The following is a 16,481-nucleotide window of genomic DNA, read 5'->3' on the forward strand; positions in this document are numbered from 1 at the left end:
TGATTGGCATGGCTCTTTTCAACAATAAGATGATTCAGGACTGTTCCAATGATCTTGTGATGAAGAGAGCCATCTACATCCAAAGAGAGGACTGTAGGAACTCAGTGTGGATCACAACATAGCATTTTCTTTCTCATTTTTTCCTTTTTGATTTGATTTTTCTTCTGCAGCAAGGCAAGTATATATATACATATGCCTATACTGAATTTACATATACTTTTACCATGTTTAACATAAAATAAATAAATCCTAAAATACAAAAAAAAAAATGCTAATGCAGATGGATTATAAGAAAGCATTAGCTGGGGGAAAACCAAAAAAGTTTTAGTAGAAATGATTCTAAGATGTCAGAATGTTGGACTTCTACTTTTCAAGCTTCAGTAATTGTTGCTGTGCTAAATCAGTACACATCTCAATCTCAGAATTTTTCAAATTCTCGAGATGCTATAATTGTGGACAATTGAATCATATGAGGAAAAATTATACTACCCAAAGGTTGAATTTCATCATAGTTCAGCAGATAAACCTTTGACTTTATGTAGGAAGGGCAGACATTGGGCTTCTGAATGTCACTCTCAGAAAGATAAGGAAGATAATTTGATATTGGGAAACCATTACGGGCCAGCTCTGAAACAATGGGAGCTGCACTTTCCCTTATTCCCCCTCTGTGCCTGCAAAAAATTTGGGATGGTGAAGATTTTGGAAGTACAGGAAAAGAGGCATTCTGGATGCAACATATCACTGATTCTAAACCAATTTTAAAATAGAAATTAGAAGGCATAATTTAGTTATTCTAAAGGATTATGAATTAATCTAATTCAATTTATTGACAGTATTGAATTTAATGCATTCTACCTGAGAAGTGCTGGCCTTGATTTATGCCCCTAGGTGTTACACTGAATTACTGATAATCTGGAAGATATTCTCTCCCCAGTGGAGTCTTGGGTCCTCTTCTCTCAGTTTCATTTTAGGATACAGTTCACAGTCACTACTAGGATTTAAGGTTATACTTGAAGTAGTAGATTCTCATTCTTTGGGGAAAATATGTATTCTTTGCTATACCACTCCTCACCACAATATATATATAAATGGAAAGAAGATAACACAGTTACTAATTCCTTACAAAAAAGTAGGAAAAGAAACAAAATTTGGGATGGTGAAGATTTTGGAAGTACAGAAAAAGAGGCATTCTAGATGCAACACATCACTGATTCTATACCAATTTAAAAATAAAAATTAGAAGGGATAATTTAGTTACTCTAAATGATTTTAAAAATTTTGAAGAATATTAATTGGATGAAACTGTATTTGAATTTGGAAACACATGAATTGACAAAATTATTCAAAATTTTAAGAGGAGATTCTAACCCTAATTCGAAAAGAAGTCTGAGGATCACCTGTAAGTAGTAGCTAGTATTTGCAGATACTACTAATAAACAATTAGCCTCTATATTTCACCTACTATTAAATATGTTTTTAATACCCCATTTGTATCTACACAGCAGAATGAGTTATATGTAATTATTGCTGCACTATATACTATTCAAGAACCTCTTAATATTTTTTCAGATAGCAAATATGCTGTTTATGTGTTAACACATAACATAACATGGAAACAGTCCTAGTCCTGGATCCCCTGCTGGTTAAATGAGTTTCCTTTAACATTGTTTCAATTGTTTGAAAGAATGATCATGATGTTAATTAATTTAGTAGTTGTTTTTATTTTTCAAGTTTATGGCTTTTGGCAAAGGCAGAAAAGTCTTCTTCCATGTCATTTTTGTCTGTATCTCTATCTCTGTCTATGTCTCTATGCAGAATGCCTGTGTCATGTTTGTTCTATCTGCTAGATTTTGTTACCTGCAAAGATTTCTTAACATTTTTGATTCCCACCTTAAAAAGAGAAAAAGTTCTGGCCAAACTGGGGGCTACAGAAATAAAGCTAGATAATTAAAATCATAGAACTGGGACAGCTAGGTGGCCCAGTGGATAGAGTACCAACCCCGAAATCAGGAAGACCTGAATTCAATTTTTTTTTTTTAATATGAATGGTAACTGCTTTATTGGATACAATTGCTTCATATTTGATAACTTTACATGGGTTTTTTGATGTGACCCACATACAATGCTGATGTTGAGATATATGATTTTTGCATGTGTGTAAATTAAATGAAACAAATTTAAGTAGATCAAGGCCTCACCGGGACTAGGAGGGCAATGCATAGAGGCTACATAATTCAGTGAAATGTGTTATTTGAAATATGATAGTAAAAGCAGTTTTTAACAGAGCTATATTCAAAGTCCACTAAAGGGATATGTAAATTGTAATCTATTTGCACTAACTGTGTTTACAGAAGATTTAAGGGCTTGGGAACTTTAGGAAAACAGAAAGGCAGTTCACCACTACTTAAAAACTTCTGGCAACAAACAGCCTGCTTTTGAGTTATTGAGAGTCATACTTCTGAGGGCCCTGTCAACTAAAAGAAGGCGCAAAGTTTATTTAGCCTTACTAATCTTGTTTTCTAACATTTTATAAATGTAATTTATGGAATTAGGTATTTTCACCATAGCTAGAAAATTAAGAGGAAATTACAACTAAGACTATTTGGTTATTACTTAGGAAAAATCTAAATTATTTGGAATTGTCATCATGTTAAACCTAAAACTGATCATTATTGTGTGTGGAACAAGAGGGAAGATATGAAAGCCTTATTAGCTAGCTCTAGCTCATCTTCAAGTATGAAGATATGCAGCACCTTTCTCCTCATTCACATAGTTGGGAGATAAAAACACTAAGAATGGTTGGGGCGGGAAACAAGAAGCTCAGCCCCTTCCAGGAGTCTCTGTCAACTTCCCTTAATTTATAAATTTGCCAGTTTTCTTGAAACCATCAGAGTAAGCAATGTCATCAGCCCTGAAAAATGAGAGTGTTTAAAAAGTCTGATTCCTAAACAACAAATGTGTTTACTAGGAATCTAGAAGCTTATTTAATGATTAACCCTTTAAAGCAGGATGAATATATAAAATAAGTTCAACAACATTTCCTATGTGTGTAAATTCTGGTAAACTTTATAAAAAAAATTATCTAGCTCTTTAAGCTGCAATAAGTAGAATTTGATATTAGAGATAAAATCTCTTGGTACTGTAACAGATATTCTTTTGAGTTTTGAATTTGACTGACTAATTATTAAGTCAGTAACCCACCATTTGAAAGAAATATCATAAGCTACTCACAGAAATGTGATCCTGAATTGTTACAGGTGGAGATCTGTTTCTGGACAAGAGTTAGGAAGACAGCCTTGGCCTCCACTCAAGGTGGGATCCTTCTGACAGTTTCCTAGTTGTGTCTCCTTGGATAAGAACCCACCTGATTATTCTTGAGTCAGGCTATAAGGTAGAACTTTTATCATTAGATATCAAATTGAGCTAAGGATACTTTATCCTATCATGTGTATGCTCCCAAGCATACCTGAAAAACTAGTTTTGATGGCATTGTGAGATCATACCCCTATATTTTCTTCCCATAACAAATTTCTATAATCAGACCAAATGGTCAATAGAAGCCATGAATACAATTTAATTATATAGTATCTTTTTGTTTTCGATCTGAAAATATGTAGTCATTATATCCTAAATAATTTGGTGAATGAGTATTTGGCCTAGTCATCTATCTGTTATAATACATGTAGATGTTTGTGTCGGTATGAAATAAGGTCCTTAAAGGTTTCCAAAATAATATAAGAACGAAAGCATTATTGACACTAAGACCTAATTGTTATTTTATTGTTTATTGAAACTAAAGCTGAAACATTCTTAACATTTCTATGTACTGTGTGTCCTGTGACACAAACATATAACTTTACATGAAAAGTTCCTGGCCAATCTACACAGGGCTCTCTACATCTTATAACAGTCCCTATAGGCTTGTCTTTCTATCTTAGATTATCCTAACCTCTATTTGTTAGATGTTTTTTATCCTAGATTTTGGTCAGTTACAGCTGCATTGGACAGCTTCAAGGAGCTTAATTAATCAGTCCCAGCTTACAACCCTCTCCGTAAAAAGATGAGACCCTGCAGGTGACTCAGCTCTCTGCCCATTCTCAGCAAGAAGTAGTTTCAGAAGATGAGATCATCATTCCTGCCTCCAGAGGATTTGGGGTTCCATTGGTTTGGGAAAGAACTAAAATTGATTGGTGAATGGACCCCAAATTATCCAGTGTCTAGGTTGGGTCTTCCGTTGCAATATATTTGGAACTTAGGGTGGTTCAAATTCACATCTCAGATATGGAATTCCATGATGTTTCAGGCCCCTCAGAAATATACTGTACAGGCATGTTTAAAATATCTGCAGATGTTTCTTACTACAGAAACTGTTTTAAGCAATGGCATTGAAATCTGAATCATGAATATGCCAGGAAGATATATTATAAAATATTACACTTTATATATTGTAAAATGTTACATTGAATCCAATGTTTTATTTCTAATTCTTATTATTGATTCTTATTATTGAATACTTATGTGATGGTATCTATTAAGATTAATCACAATTGGTACAGGTCAGCAGGTAAAGAGGCTTGAGATAACATCAAAAGGAAATTAGAAAACAATAGGAAATTTGTTGGATTGCTGGATTTCTAGCAGCTATAGTCAATATTACTTCACTTGACCTTTCAGCTACAGCGTTAACAGAATCTACTCAGTCTGCCCAGTTTACAAATCAATTAGTAAAAACTGTGTCTTATGCTCCTAAAGAACAAATTAATATAGATAATGAGTTAAAACAGAATTAAACTTAATTTAACAATCTCTAATGTGGGTAGGGGATCATGTAAACAATTTGGAAACTTCATTATAACTAGTTGTGATTATAGATTCACTCATGTATGTGTAACTCCATATAGATGGAATAATGATACCACCAATGTGACATGGCTTCAAATAAGCAACAGAATAAATGGAGCTATACATAATTACAGTCTCACTTGGGATATATCTCAGCTGCTTTGGCAGAAAATATGGCAAAAACTAGTGTCCCTGGAATTGATTCCAATAGCATAGAAAACCAAATATTTGAATGGTTAAAAAAGATAAATCCTTTAAATAATCTGATGCTTTTGCATTTTGTTCCTTTCGCATGTGTCATTGATATATTCATTGGCTTAGCCCCTTGTGCTTTACGGTATGTTTTTCTATCATTGTAAATTTTGGGAACTGAAGTTCATAGATTTCATCTTCTGAATAAAAAAAGGGGCAGATGTAGAGAGTCAGTATTTGTAGTGAGCTGTTGTCTCTAGAAGCTGCTGGATCGCTCTCTGGGAAGAGATCTGCTGTGTCTTCTACTCAAATCTCTCCGACAGATTCTTCTTCCTGTAATGAACCGTTGTCTCCAGGCAGTTGCTGTTAACTCTTGTCCAAAGAAGTGACTTCCCTTCCTGCAGAGAGCCCCGTCAAGCCTGATGCAATTCAGAGTCTTCTTCTTGAATCCTGGCTCTGAATCTCCTCCAGCTCTTATCCTTCTCCAGGCCGATCTGCTCTCTGCGCCCAGTGCTGTCTCTTTTTATCCTCCCAGAGAATGGGCGTGGGATAATGCAAGGGCTTCTGGGAAGAACCACCCCAGCCAATGAGCTTGCCCCCTCTATCAAGTCAACCTGAGTTCTCACCTTGTAATTGTCCAGAAAACCTCAGTTCTCACTTAGTAATCCTAACATCTCCCCCTTTCTTTTGATTTAGAACATAGGACAGTCATGACCTTGAAACATAAATCCATCAATATGGGAAGTATTACAGATAATTACATAAATTACATAAGCACATAGTAACATAGTAACGTAACACATGCTAGAAGTATATAACATAATCATAAATTGAAAATTTATAAATGTCCATAAGTCTATTGTCCATTAGTCTCATCTTGTGTGAGGAAGTCCAATGATTCCTGCTGGTTTTTAAAGTTCTTTAACAGTCTTCTTATTATCCATGCTCTTTCAGTGTCAGATGTTTCTTAGATCTTCTCCTTTATTTTGAGGCCTTTCTCTTTTTCTGTCTTTCTCTGATGGACAAGGCGAATATGACTCGTTGGCACCCATCTGATTCCTTCTCCTGCTGAAGAAATACAAGCAAACCCTCTCCCCCAGGCAGTTAACCTATCTGGTCCCTTCCATTCACCACTTTCTGGATCTCTCCACATCACCTGGCGATTATCTAAGGACAGTGGAGATGCTCTCACTGGACACTGCCCTTCTGGTGGGTTATAAAACCTGTCTGCTGGAGCCAGTGCATCTTTGTCAAAAATTAGAAAATTAATGGTATAGAGAACTAAATTTAGAAGTTCCCTAGGGCTACCTGTGGCTCCCCCTTTCTTTTGTTTTTGGAGGAGTGTCTTAATATCTCTGTTTCTTCTCTCTACTATTGCCTGCCCTTGAGGATTAAAGGGTATGCCCGTGGTATGTAAAATCTTATACTGTGCACAAAAGTGTGTAAAATGTTTGGATGTATATGCAGGTCCATTGTCTGTTTTTATTGCTTGTGGCACACCCATAATTGCAAAAGCCTGTATAAGGAATTCAGTGACCACTCGGGCTGTCTCTTTTGCTGCTGGCATTGCAAATGTGAATCCTGAAAAGGTGTCTACCACGACATGAATAAAAGATAGACGACCAAAAGATTTATAATGGGTCACATCCATTTGCCAGATTTCATTGGGTCTCAAACCACGAGGATTCTTCCCTGGAGGGAGTGTAGGAGCGTGGAAAGGAAGACAAGCTGTACAGCTTTTTACTATGCTCCTAGCTTCCTCTCTTGTGATTCCAAATTGTAAACGTAAAGCTCGAGCAGCCTGATGATATTTAGAATGAGATTCTTGTGCTTCCTGAAATAAAGGACTACTGGCTAACATGGTTAGAAGGCTATCTGCCTTTGAATTTCCATCAAAAATGGGACCTGGAAGTCCACTATGTGAGTGGACATGCAAGATATAAATCTTGCCTGGATGTTTTCTCACTTGCTCTTGAAGTTCCTTAAAGAGCTGATAAATATTGGAGGCTGCAAATTTTATTTGGGCTGTGGCAATTCTTTGTACTACACCTACTGAATAGGCTGAATCAGTAATTATATTTACGTCTCCTGGGTAATAAGTGAGAGCTAGCATGATAGCAAATAATTCATTCTGTTGAGTGGATTGAAAAGGAGTCCTGATTACTCTCTTTATGGTTAAATCATGAGAGTATTTGGCACAAATATTTTCTTTGGAGGCATCTGTAAAGATTGTTGGTCCTTTAAGAGGAACCTTAGAAACCTTTTCTTCAAAAATCCATCGCCAATTATGTAGTAGCCGGGTAATCTTTAATGGAGATCCATGTGCAAAATTTGGAGCGGTGGCCAATAAAATTTGCCATTCTGGGATGGTCTCACAGCATACATTAATCTGTGCGTTAGTATAGAATGTGTATATTTTTTCAGGACTTATCCCAGATAATTGTGTTACTCTCTTAATAGTCTTTAATAAAATCCTAGCCACAAGCACTGGGTAAGGTGTAAGGCTTTGTTCTGGTTGTGCTGGGAGGTTCACCCACTCAATCACTCTGTCTCCTTGGTGAAGGACTGCTGTAGGTGCCTCTTTTGTAGCAAAAACTGATATTTCCAAGGGTTTTTGAGTGACTCTTTCAACCACATTGGATAAAGCCAGTTCAACTTCTCTCAAAGCCTTTTGTGCTTCTTTTGTAAGCTGGCGTGGTGAATTTAAAGCACTGTCTCCCCTTAAAATGTCATATAGAGGTTGTAGTTGATTGGTAGTTAAGCCTAACACTGGACGCATCCATTGGATATCTCCTATTAATTTTTGAAAGTCATTTAAGGTGTTCAACTTCTCTGTTCTTAAAGAAAGCTTTTGTACTGTGAGTGTCTTAGGATATACTTCATATCCTAAATATTGAAAAGGAGCATGTCTTTGAATTTTTTCTGTAGCTATATGCAGTTTGTAGTACTTTAATGTTTCCATGGTCCTTTGTAGACATGCCTCTAACATTTGTTCCTCAGGTGCACATCCCAAAATATCATCCATATAATGTAACAATATTACTTTTGGAAAGGCTTTTCTTACTGGAGCAAGAGCACCTGCAACATACATTTGGCACATAGTAGGGCTGTTTTTCATTCCCTGTGGCAAAACTGTCCATTCATATCTTTTATAAGGCTCAGCCAAATTAACACTAGGCACTGAAAAAGCAAATCTTTTCATATCCTCCTTATCTAGAGGAATAGAATAGAAACAATCCTTAATGTCTATAACCCATAGAGGCCATTCTCTTGGCAACTGAGTAGGAGATGGAAGTCCAGGCTGAAGAGTTCCCATAGTTTCCATCTGTTCATTTACTCTTCTTAGATCAGTTATCATCCTCCATTTTCCAGATTTCTTTTTCACCACAAATACTGGGGAATTCCAAGGACTTAGAGAAGGCCGCAAGTGTCCTTGGTCAAGTTGTTCTTGCACTATGTCTAATAAGGCCTGAATTTTATCACTTCTTAAGGGCCACTGTTCTACCCACACTGGTGAATCAGTCTTCCACTGAATAGGAACTGGTGAAAGTGCAGGTAGGCCTTCAACAGCAGCCCTGCCTAAAAAGCCGAAGTGCTTATTTGTAATCCTATCTGCTGTAAAATGTCTCTTCCCCACAGATTGATGGGGATTTTTTCAACCACAAAAGGAGTAAAAGCTCCTGTTTCTCCTTCAAATACCCATCTCAAAGGCCTAGCACTAACTTCTGCTGCTATTGATCCTCCCACCCCAGACATATAGGTGTCTGCTTTAATCTTTGACCAGTGAACGGGCCAATTGGCACCTCTAATAACTGTACGATCTGCACCCGTGTCTACCAATCCTTCAAATGGTATTCCGTTTATATAAATAGTAAGCATAGGTCGGTCAGCTGTCACAGCTGCTGTCCAATATATTCCTGGATTTTGTTCATTGGAGTCAAAATCTAGGCGACTATCACTAGGTTGCTTATTAGGGGTCCGTAACAATAAGCCTGATGCTACTACTTCTCCTGGTTGATAAATCACACGTTGTCTGCCTGTGTTAGTGACTGGGATATTAGATACACGTTCTCCAGTCTCCCACATCAGTGTATGGATGGACACTGTTTTGTAGGCACTCTCAGAAAGTGAAATGGTCAAGCCTACTGTGCCTGGAGGCAAAGGATCCATAGGCTCAACAGGAACAGATTTCACTTCTCCAGGGAGTATCTCGGTAGTCTCTACTGCACACAACTCTATTTTTCCTAATTTCAATCCCTTTCTTCCATCTGATTGCCTTTTGGCTGATTGATCGTGTCTTAAAATTCTCTGGATGTAACCTCGGCTGCCATCATGCCCCACTTGGGGGGCTGAAGCTGGGTCCCACCTGTCATTTCCCTGGGTCAATCTACATTCGGAGGCCCAGTGGAGGCCCTTGTGACATTTTGGACATGGAGTTTTAGGTCTTCTCTCACCCTGTCTTCTCACTGTATCTCCATATCTACACTGAGCTCTTAGATGCCCAATTTTTCCACATTGAAAACATCGCCGAGTTTCTCTAGAAGGCCCTTGCCAGGAGGGACCCTGCCTTTCCACATTCATCATAGTCCGGGTGTAAAAAGCATTTGTTCCCACTGTAGCACAGCGTCTTATGATCTCCTCTAAAGGAGCATCTTTGTCTAATCCCCATATAATTCTTTTGCAAATCTCATTGGCATTTTCCTTAGCCAGATGTCTGGTCATTATTTCTGTAGCTGAATTTTCTCCAATAGTTCTTTTGACAGCAGTTTGCAAACGTCCCACAAAATCTGCAAAAGGTTCATTGAGACCTTGCTGTATTTTAGTGAAAGCCTCTCCACGATCTTTCTGTCCAGGAAGGACACCCCAAGCTTTTATTGCAGCCTTAGCAATTTGTTCATATATTGTCATGGTATAATTAATCTGTTCCGAATTCTCTCCATATTGACCTTCACCAGCTAAGTGCTCAAAAGTGAATTGTGTGTTAACTCCTATTTCCAAATTGCATCTGACTTGAATTTTACATAATTCATGAAATTCCGCAAGCCATAATAAATTTTCTCCAGGTTCCAGACATGACCTTGCTATGGATTTCCAATCATTCGGGGTTAGGACTTCATAAGACAAACCATCTAGTAACATTTTGACATAAGCTGATGTAGCCCCATAAAGGGTACAACCTTTTTTCAAATCCTTAATTGTATTCAAATCTAAAGGTGCATATCTTCTCCTTTTTTTACCTACAGAGTCAGTATTTTCAATCACAGGATATGCATGTATAAAATCACTTATATCCTGTCCTTCTCTCTTAGCTTTAACCAATGCTTTTTCTAATCTTGTCATAGGCTTAGGCTTCTTCACAGGCAATTCTGTTTGTGTTTCTGCCTCTTCCCCTCTTTCTTCCTCCATCTCTGAAGGTGGGGTTGATGTGGGCCTGTCAATAATCTGTTCTCTAGGCAGGGTTGAAGCTTCTTCAAGAGAATCATACCATAATTCCTCATTTAAATCCTCTTGCTCTAGGGAAAGATCTTGATCTTTCCTTTTTTCCTCACACTTCCTCCTCTGTTCATTTTTAGAACTTTTCCTTCTCCTACAACTTGCTTGATAGTTTAAGGCTAATTGAACTATGTTGTAGATATAAAATACTTCTGCAGAAATTGAACGAGGCCCATTTTTTGCTTGAAATTCTTTCATTTCATATCCCACTAGCTTCCATTTATCTACATCTATCTTTTCTTCCTCTAAGAACCAAGGAGATGTGCGTCTTAATGCAGCCAAGAGTTTAGCAATCTGTACCCAGGTTACAAGTAAACTCTGCTCCTCAATTATGTTGATTATACTCTCTATAGTACCACTCCTGAATGGGGGTGGAGCTAAGGTTGCTTCTGGGGCTGGGGATGAGTCGGCTGAAGTCCAGGGATTGAATATAGCTAACATCTGCCCCATTTCAGCTATAAGAGATTCCTCGTTTAGCCCTTAACAAGTTAAGTTCCTTGTTTATCTATTAGCACGCTCACTTAATCTTTAACAAAGTTTCCTCGTTACTCACGGTTCTGGGTCAGAGAGACTGAGATCTAGATTGGAAGCTTTTCCACTGGAATCAGGACTGTGTCTGTCCCTGTTCGGGCGCCAAATTGCAAAGGTCTGGTCTAGCTCCTCTTGTCAGGATAAGCAAAAGTCCTTGCCCCACGTTGGGCGGCAATTGTAGTGAGCTGTTGTCTCTAGAAGCTGCTGGATCGCTCTCTGGGAAGAGATCTGCTGTGTCTTCTACTCAAATCTCTCCGACAGATTCTTCTTCCTGTAATGAACCGTTGTCTCCAGGCAGTTGCTGTTAACTCTTGTCCAAAGAAGTGACTTCCCTTCCTGCAGAGAGCCCCGTCAAGCCTGATGCAATTCAGAGTCTTCTTCTTGAATCCTGGCTCTGAATCTCCTCCAGCTCTTATCCTTCTCCAGGCCGATCTGCTCTCTGCGCCCAGTGCTGTCTCTTTTTATCCTCCCAGAGAATGGGCGTGGGATAATGCAAGGGCTTCTGGGAAGAACCACCCCAGCCAATGAGCTTGCCCCCTCTATCAAGTCAACCTGAGTTCTCACCTTGTAATTGTCCAGAAAACCTCAGTTCTCACTTAGTAATCCTAACAAGTATTGAATTAAGTCCATGTACAGAAAGAGTTCAGTCCAGGTATTACTTGAGATCTGCTCTCTATAAGAGCAAACAATTCAAAGCATTGGCTTACCACCTCCCTTAACAATGAATGAAAGACATACTTGAGATAAATTTAGGGTAATCTTGGTGGAAAATGCATGTGACAGGAAGAAAGAAGCACAATTATGCTATTTACAACCATTTTGAAAAATTCCTTTTTATTGATAATTTCTGCCATTTACAAGTTTGCTTTGACAAATACCTTGTTATTGTTTATTTCAGCTATTTACAACTCTTTTGCCAAATACCTTGTTATTAATGATTACTGTTACTTAGGATCCTGTTACAACAAATATATTGTAATTGCTTTTAAGGTGGAACTTAAATGTCAAAGTATTATCTACACATTAACTCTAGAAAGTATAGAACATCACCTGGAGGTAGCTGGTGTTAATGCAACACTAGCTTAAACAGTATAAAAATACTAGCTCTGATATTAATAAATGAAGATTGCAAGACACATTTTCTGCCTGGCTCATGGATATTCAATTCAGACAAAGGGAAGGAAGAAGAGAGTAAGGTGAGAATTAGGATGTACAGGAGGAAGGCACCTCTGTCCTCCACGCTCTCTACCAGGGTAAAGAAGCAGGTCCCTGGTCCCATGGTACATCAGGGACTTGCCCTCTTGCCTTCCTTTCAAGGCTCCTTTGAAAGCTGCGATGTCATGTACTCCTTTACCTACCAAACATAAAATTGTCCGAGAGGATGTGAGCACTCCAAGGAAAGATAAGTTTCTAAAGGACTAGCACTCTTTTAGTGTGCTAAATTCTTGCACATCTAGTATTCTTGCATATCTAGTAACCAGCACACAATAGGCATTTCCTAATTGCTTGATGACTGGCAGATTAAAAAGGAAACCTTGTATTTCCACTTTTCATAGATGAGAATCCTAGCCTATTTGCACTAGAATTAGTAACAGAAGCAGTAATTGTTAAATAAATTCTTGTTTGATAGATACAAAGCAAATGTGCACAAGTCCAGGGTCGTTAATATTCAATTTGTAACTTCTTGCTGTGTGCAGAACACTATTAGTTGCTAGGAAAGACACTAAATTCAGGTGACAGATCAGTGAGTGCAAAGGATAATGTTGTAAAAAATTGGTGTGTGTGTGTGTGTGTGTGTGTGTGTGTATGTGTATGTGTATGTATGTGTGTGTAAAACCAGAACTGGTTTAATATATAACCTTGTAACCTCTTCCCATTATTCTTCCCTTTTATAATCTGTACCACCCAGCTCATGACACTATTCCTCCACTTCAGGCAACTGACGAAAAAACAACAGATGTCAAAGGAAGACTTTGGTCCCAGAAATATCAAGTTTCCAACTCCTTAAAATAAAAAAAGAGGACGTCATCAGTCAACCAACCAACTGTCATTTATTATGCTTACTATGAACTTACTTTTTGGGGGGTTACATTCTTTTTTATTGTTTACTGATTATCAGTTTATTTAATGACTGAACAATGGAGTTCAGATAGAAATACTCTGAGGATGAGTTAATATCCTATAATATTCTTTTATGTTTAATGTTCTATAAACTATCATTCAGATGGATACAATTTCAGGTTTTTGTAACCAAATAAAATTGATGGGATATAGATCCACCTTCAATACACTGACAGCATCTTTGGGACAACTCCAGGAGTAGACAACCAGGAGTAGGGAACCTGTACCTCATCATACTTTATGGTTTTAATTTCTTCTAGCAAGTTTCTATATTTGGAGCTTTTAAAAATTGTCTTCTTTTTCTTTTCTTTCTTTCTTTCTTTTTTTTTCTTCTTTTTCTTTTTTTTTTTTTTTTTTTTTTTTTTTGAGGCTGAGGTTAAGTGACTTGCCCAGGGTCACACAGCTAGGAAGTGTTAAGTGTCTGAGACCAAATTTAAACTGCAGTCCTCCTGAGTTCAGGGCTGGTGCTCTATCCACTGCGCCACCTAGCTGCCCCCAAATTGTCTTATTTTTCCATGCACAAACATTTCTTTTATCTTTCTCCCATCCCTGCCCCCAAATTGAAAACAAAACAAAAACAAAAACAAACCTTGTGACAAATATACATAATAAAGCAAAACAAATTCCCCTGCTGTCCAAAAATGTTTCTCTCATTCCACATACTGTATCTATCACCTCACAATGAGGGATATTTCTGTTCCCACTAACAGAGTAATGGAGGATTGAACATATACTGTCTGAGTTCACTACTGGCTTCAGGTATTTAGTAGGTATGGGACTCTGACCAAGTCATTTCGCTCTGTATCAGTTCCCTCATTTCAAAAAATAGCTGGAGAAGGAAATTGTAAACTATTAGTATCTTTGGTGAGAAAACCCCAATAATGAAACAAGAGTTGGACACAAATGAATTGAACAATAATGAAAATACACACAGCATAGCAAATGCAAGAATTTATTTTATTTTATTTTAAATAAGGAAAAAAGGAAGGTTTAATATAATTCAAGGGATATAGGACAGGAAAAGATTGAAATCTATAGATCTAATTGGAGTATGATAAATTCTTGGAACAAGTGTGAGATATGATACCTTGTGTTTCCCCAGAAATATACAAGAGAAAGATCCTGTGAAGACAACACACTATTGTAGATATATCTTGAATTTACAGTTAAAACTAGACTAAACTTGCTGAGGGTCACGAACACAGGAAAGCTAAAGAATATAGTGCTTGATCTTCCTCTCTCCTGGTGAGTATGTACTCTATAATGAGACACACCCACTCCTGCAAATGTCTAATAAAGCAGACTTTTAACATCCCCCCTTTCTGAATCCAAGAGTTATGTCTCACATAAGGATAGGGAAACCATAGTCCTCAAATGAGAGGTTTTGGGTTGTTTTTAACTACTAAACAGAATTGACTGTGAAAATTTGTAAACAGACAGGATCCACTAAGAGGGAATAGAACACTTGGGAATGAGATTTTTCAGCTTGCAGGGTGGAAGGAAAACATCTTGAGTGATCAGGACTCTTCATCATGAAATAGGCGATCCTTCTTCTCTTGGAGGAAAGCTGGAAATGGAATGACCAAAGTCTGGGAGCATGGTAGTGGTTTGAGAAGTGTTCTCTGGGGAAACGCTCATTGAGATAAAAAGCAACAAGCACAAAGATGGGAGTCCATTGGACAGAGAGTCATGGGACCAGGCTCAGTTCCTGGAAATGGGGGGCCAGGAGTAAAGACAGGTTTGACAGGCGCTGTGAAAGAAATGGGGTGGAACTTATAAATAAAAGAGCGCTGGAGAACATTGTAAAAAGCAAGAGTTCCAGGGCTATATTGCAGGTAGACCCCAATCCTGGATATAGGGCCTTTCAATTGATGCTTCAGTGATCCAGGATAAGATCCTATAAAGTAATTATCCTCCTTCTTGACACATCGAAGCAAGAAGGCATAGTCACAGGACTCCACATCCCTTCCCCTTTTTCTCCTCAAGTAGGTGGTGTAGATGCCCAGTGCCCACTGGGGTAGCTGACTCACATCCACCTCCCAGTAGTGAATGCCTGAGCTGAAGGCCTGCTTAGCAAGGACAGCATGGCATTCTGAGTCTTCAAGATGCTGGGGTGCCTCCCAGTCTTCTGTAGCCTTCACACTCTTCAGATCATCAGAAACCCTCACATAGGAAGTGGCAGATCTGGGATCTATTGTGAGGTCCACTCTGAATCGATTGAGCATCTCTATCAGGCCAGGGATAGGATACTCTCTCAGCTCTGGGATGACAGTGTTGGCCCTCTGGGACAGCTCTGACTCACTCCTTTCCAGCAACTGCTTGGCATCCTGTAGCAGATCCAGGTCAGGTTGGTAGCTTGCTTCCTGTAGTTCTAGCTTGAGCTTCTGAAAGGTTTGTATATTCCGGGTTAGTCTGTCCTTTCTTTCCCTTTGCTCTTGCCTTATCCCTTCAATACAGCTGAATTCTTGTGCCTTCACTAGGCGGTGCAGTTTGTAGAATTCTTCTGTGATCATTCTTCTCCAATCCACAAGGTTCTGCTGAGCTAGGAGGTTCTCAGCTTCTTTAAAATGCTTCCCCAAATTTTTCTGCATGCCCTGGAGCTGTTTCCTGCACTTGGGAGCAGCCTCTCCTACAGGAGAGATCCCATGAGCCTCATGCTCTGGGGTTTCACAGCATGTCACACACAATGGTGTCTGGTCATGTTCACAAAAGAGCTTGAAGACTTTCCCATGAAGGGGACACTGGCTCTGCCCCTTAGTACTCTGCAAAACCTGGGAGCTGAACTTTTTGACCAGGTCAGTCAGCTGTGCTAGGCGCTCATTGACTGGAGGCACTGCTCTGATCTGGGGCACTTGTCTGCATTCAGGACAAGAGAAAGCCAGGGTTGCTGCCCTCCAGCAAGAGCAGAGACATTCTCTGCAAAAGCTATGGCCACAATGGAGGGTGACTGGCTCACAGAAGTAGCTCCTACAGATGCTGCAGGTGAGATCAATCTGCACTTTCTGCAGCATTTCTACAGCAGAATCCATTCTTCTTTCTCCAGTTGCTTCTCTTCTTCAGCAGCTGAGATGAAGACACTTCACTGGCAGTCAAGGCAATGCTTCTGAGCAGAAGAATCCTCTCCTTTTATAGAGGTAGCCCTGCCCTCCTGGAGCCTCCCAGAGGTGTGAATCCCCTGGCCTAGAATCCTGCAGCTTAACCTGTCAACTCCTACTGGTTGCAGCACCCTTCCCCCCACCCCTTGAGTTCACACCTCTGGTTTGCACCTTTAGGTTTTCACCAAGCTGAGAGGGCTCCTGTCT

General features: G+C 38.9%; 1 protein-coding gene across 1 annotated transcript in view; it reads right to left on the minus strand.

Moving 5' to 3' along the window:
- Nucleotides 1-16,208, minus strand: part of LOC141547526 (tripartite motif-containing protein 64-like) — an 18,997-nt gene extending 2,789 nt beyond the window's left edge. Inside the window, exon 1 of the mRNA XM_074275947.1 lies at nucleotides 15,210-16,208. Within this exon, the coding sequence (XP_074132048.1) occupies nucleotides 15,210-16,208 (999 nt within the window). The remainder of the gene's footprint in view (nucleotides 1-15,209) is intronic.
- Nucleotides 16,209-16,481: the final 273 nt, after the last annotated feature.

The sequence above is a fragment of the Sminthopsis crassicaudata genome, chromosome 1 (genome assembly GCF_048593235.1).
Source record: "Sminthopsis crassicaudata isolate SCR6 chromosome 1, ASM4859323v1, whole genome shotgun sequence".
In the NCBI taxonomy this organism is placed as follows: domain Eukaryota; kingdom Metazoa; phylum Chordata; class Mammalia; order Dasyuromorphia; family Dasyuridae; genus Sminthopsis; species Sminthopsis crassicaudata.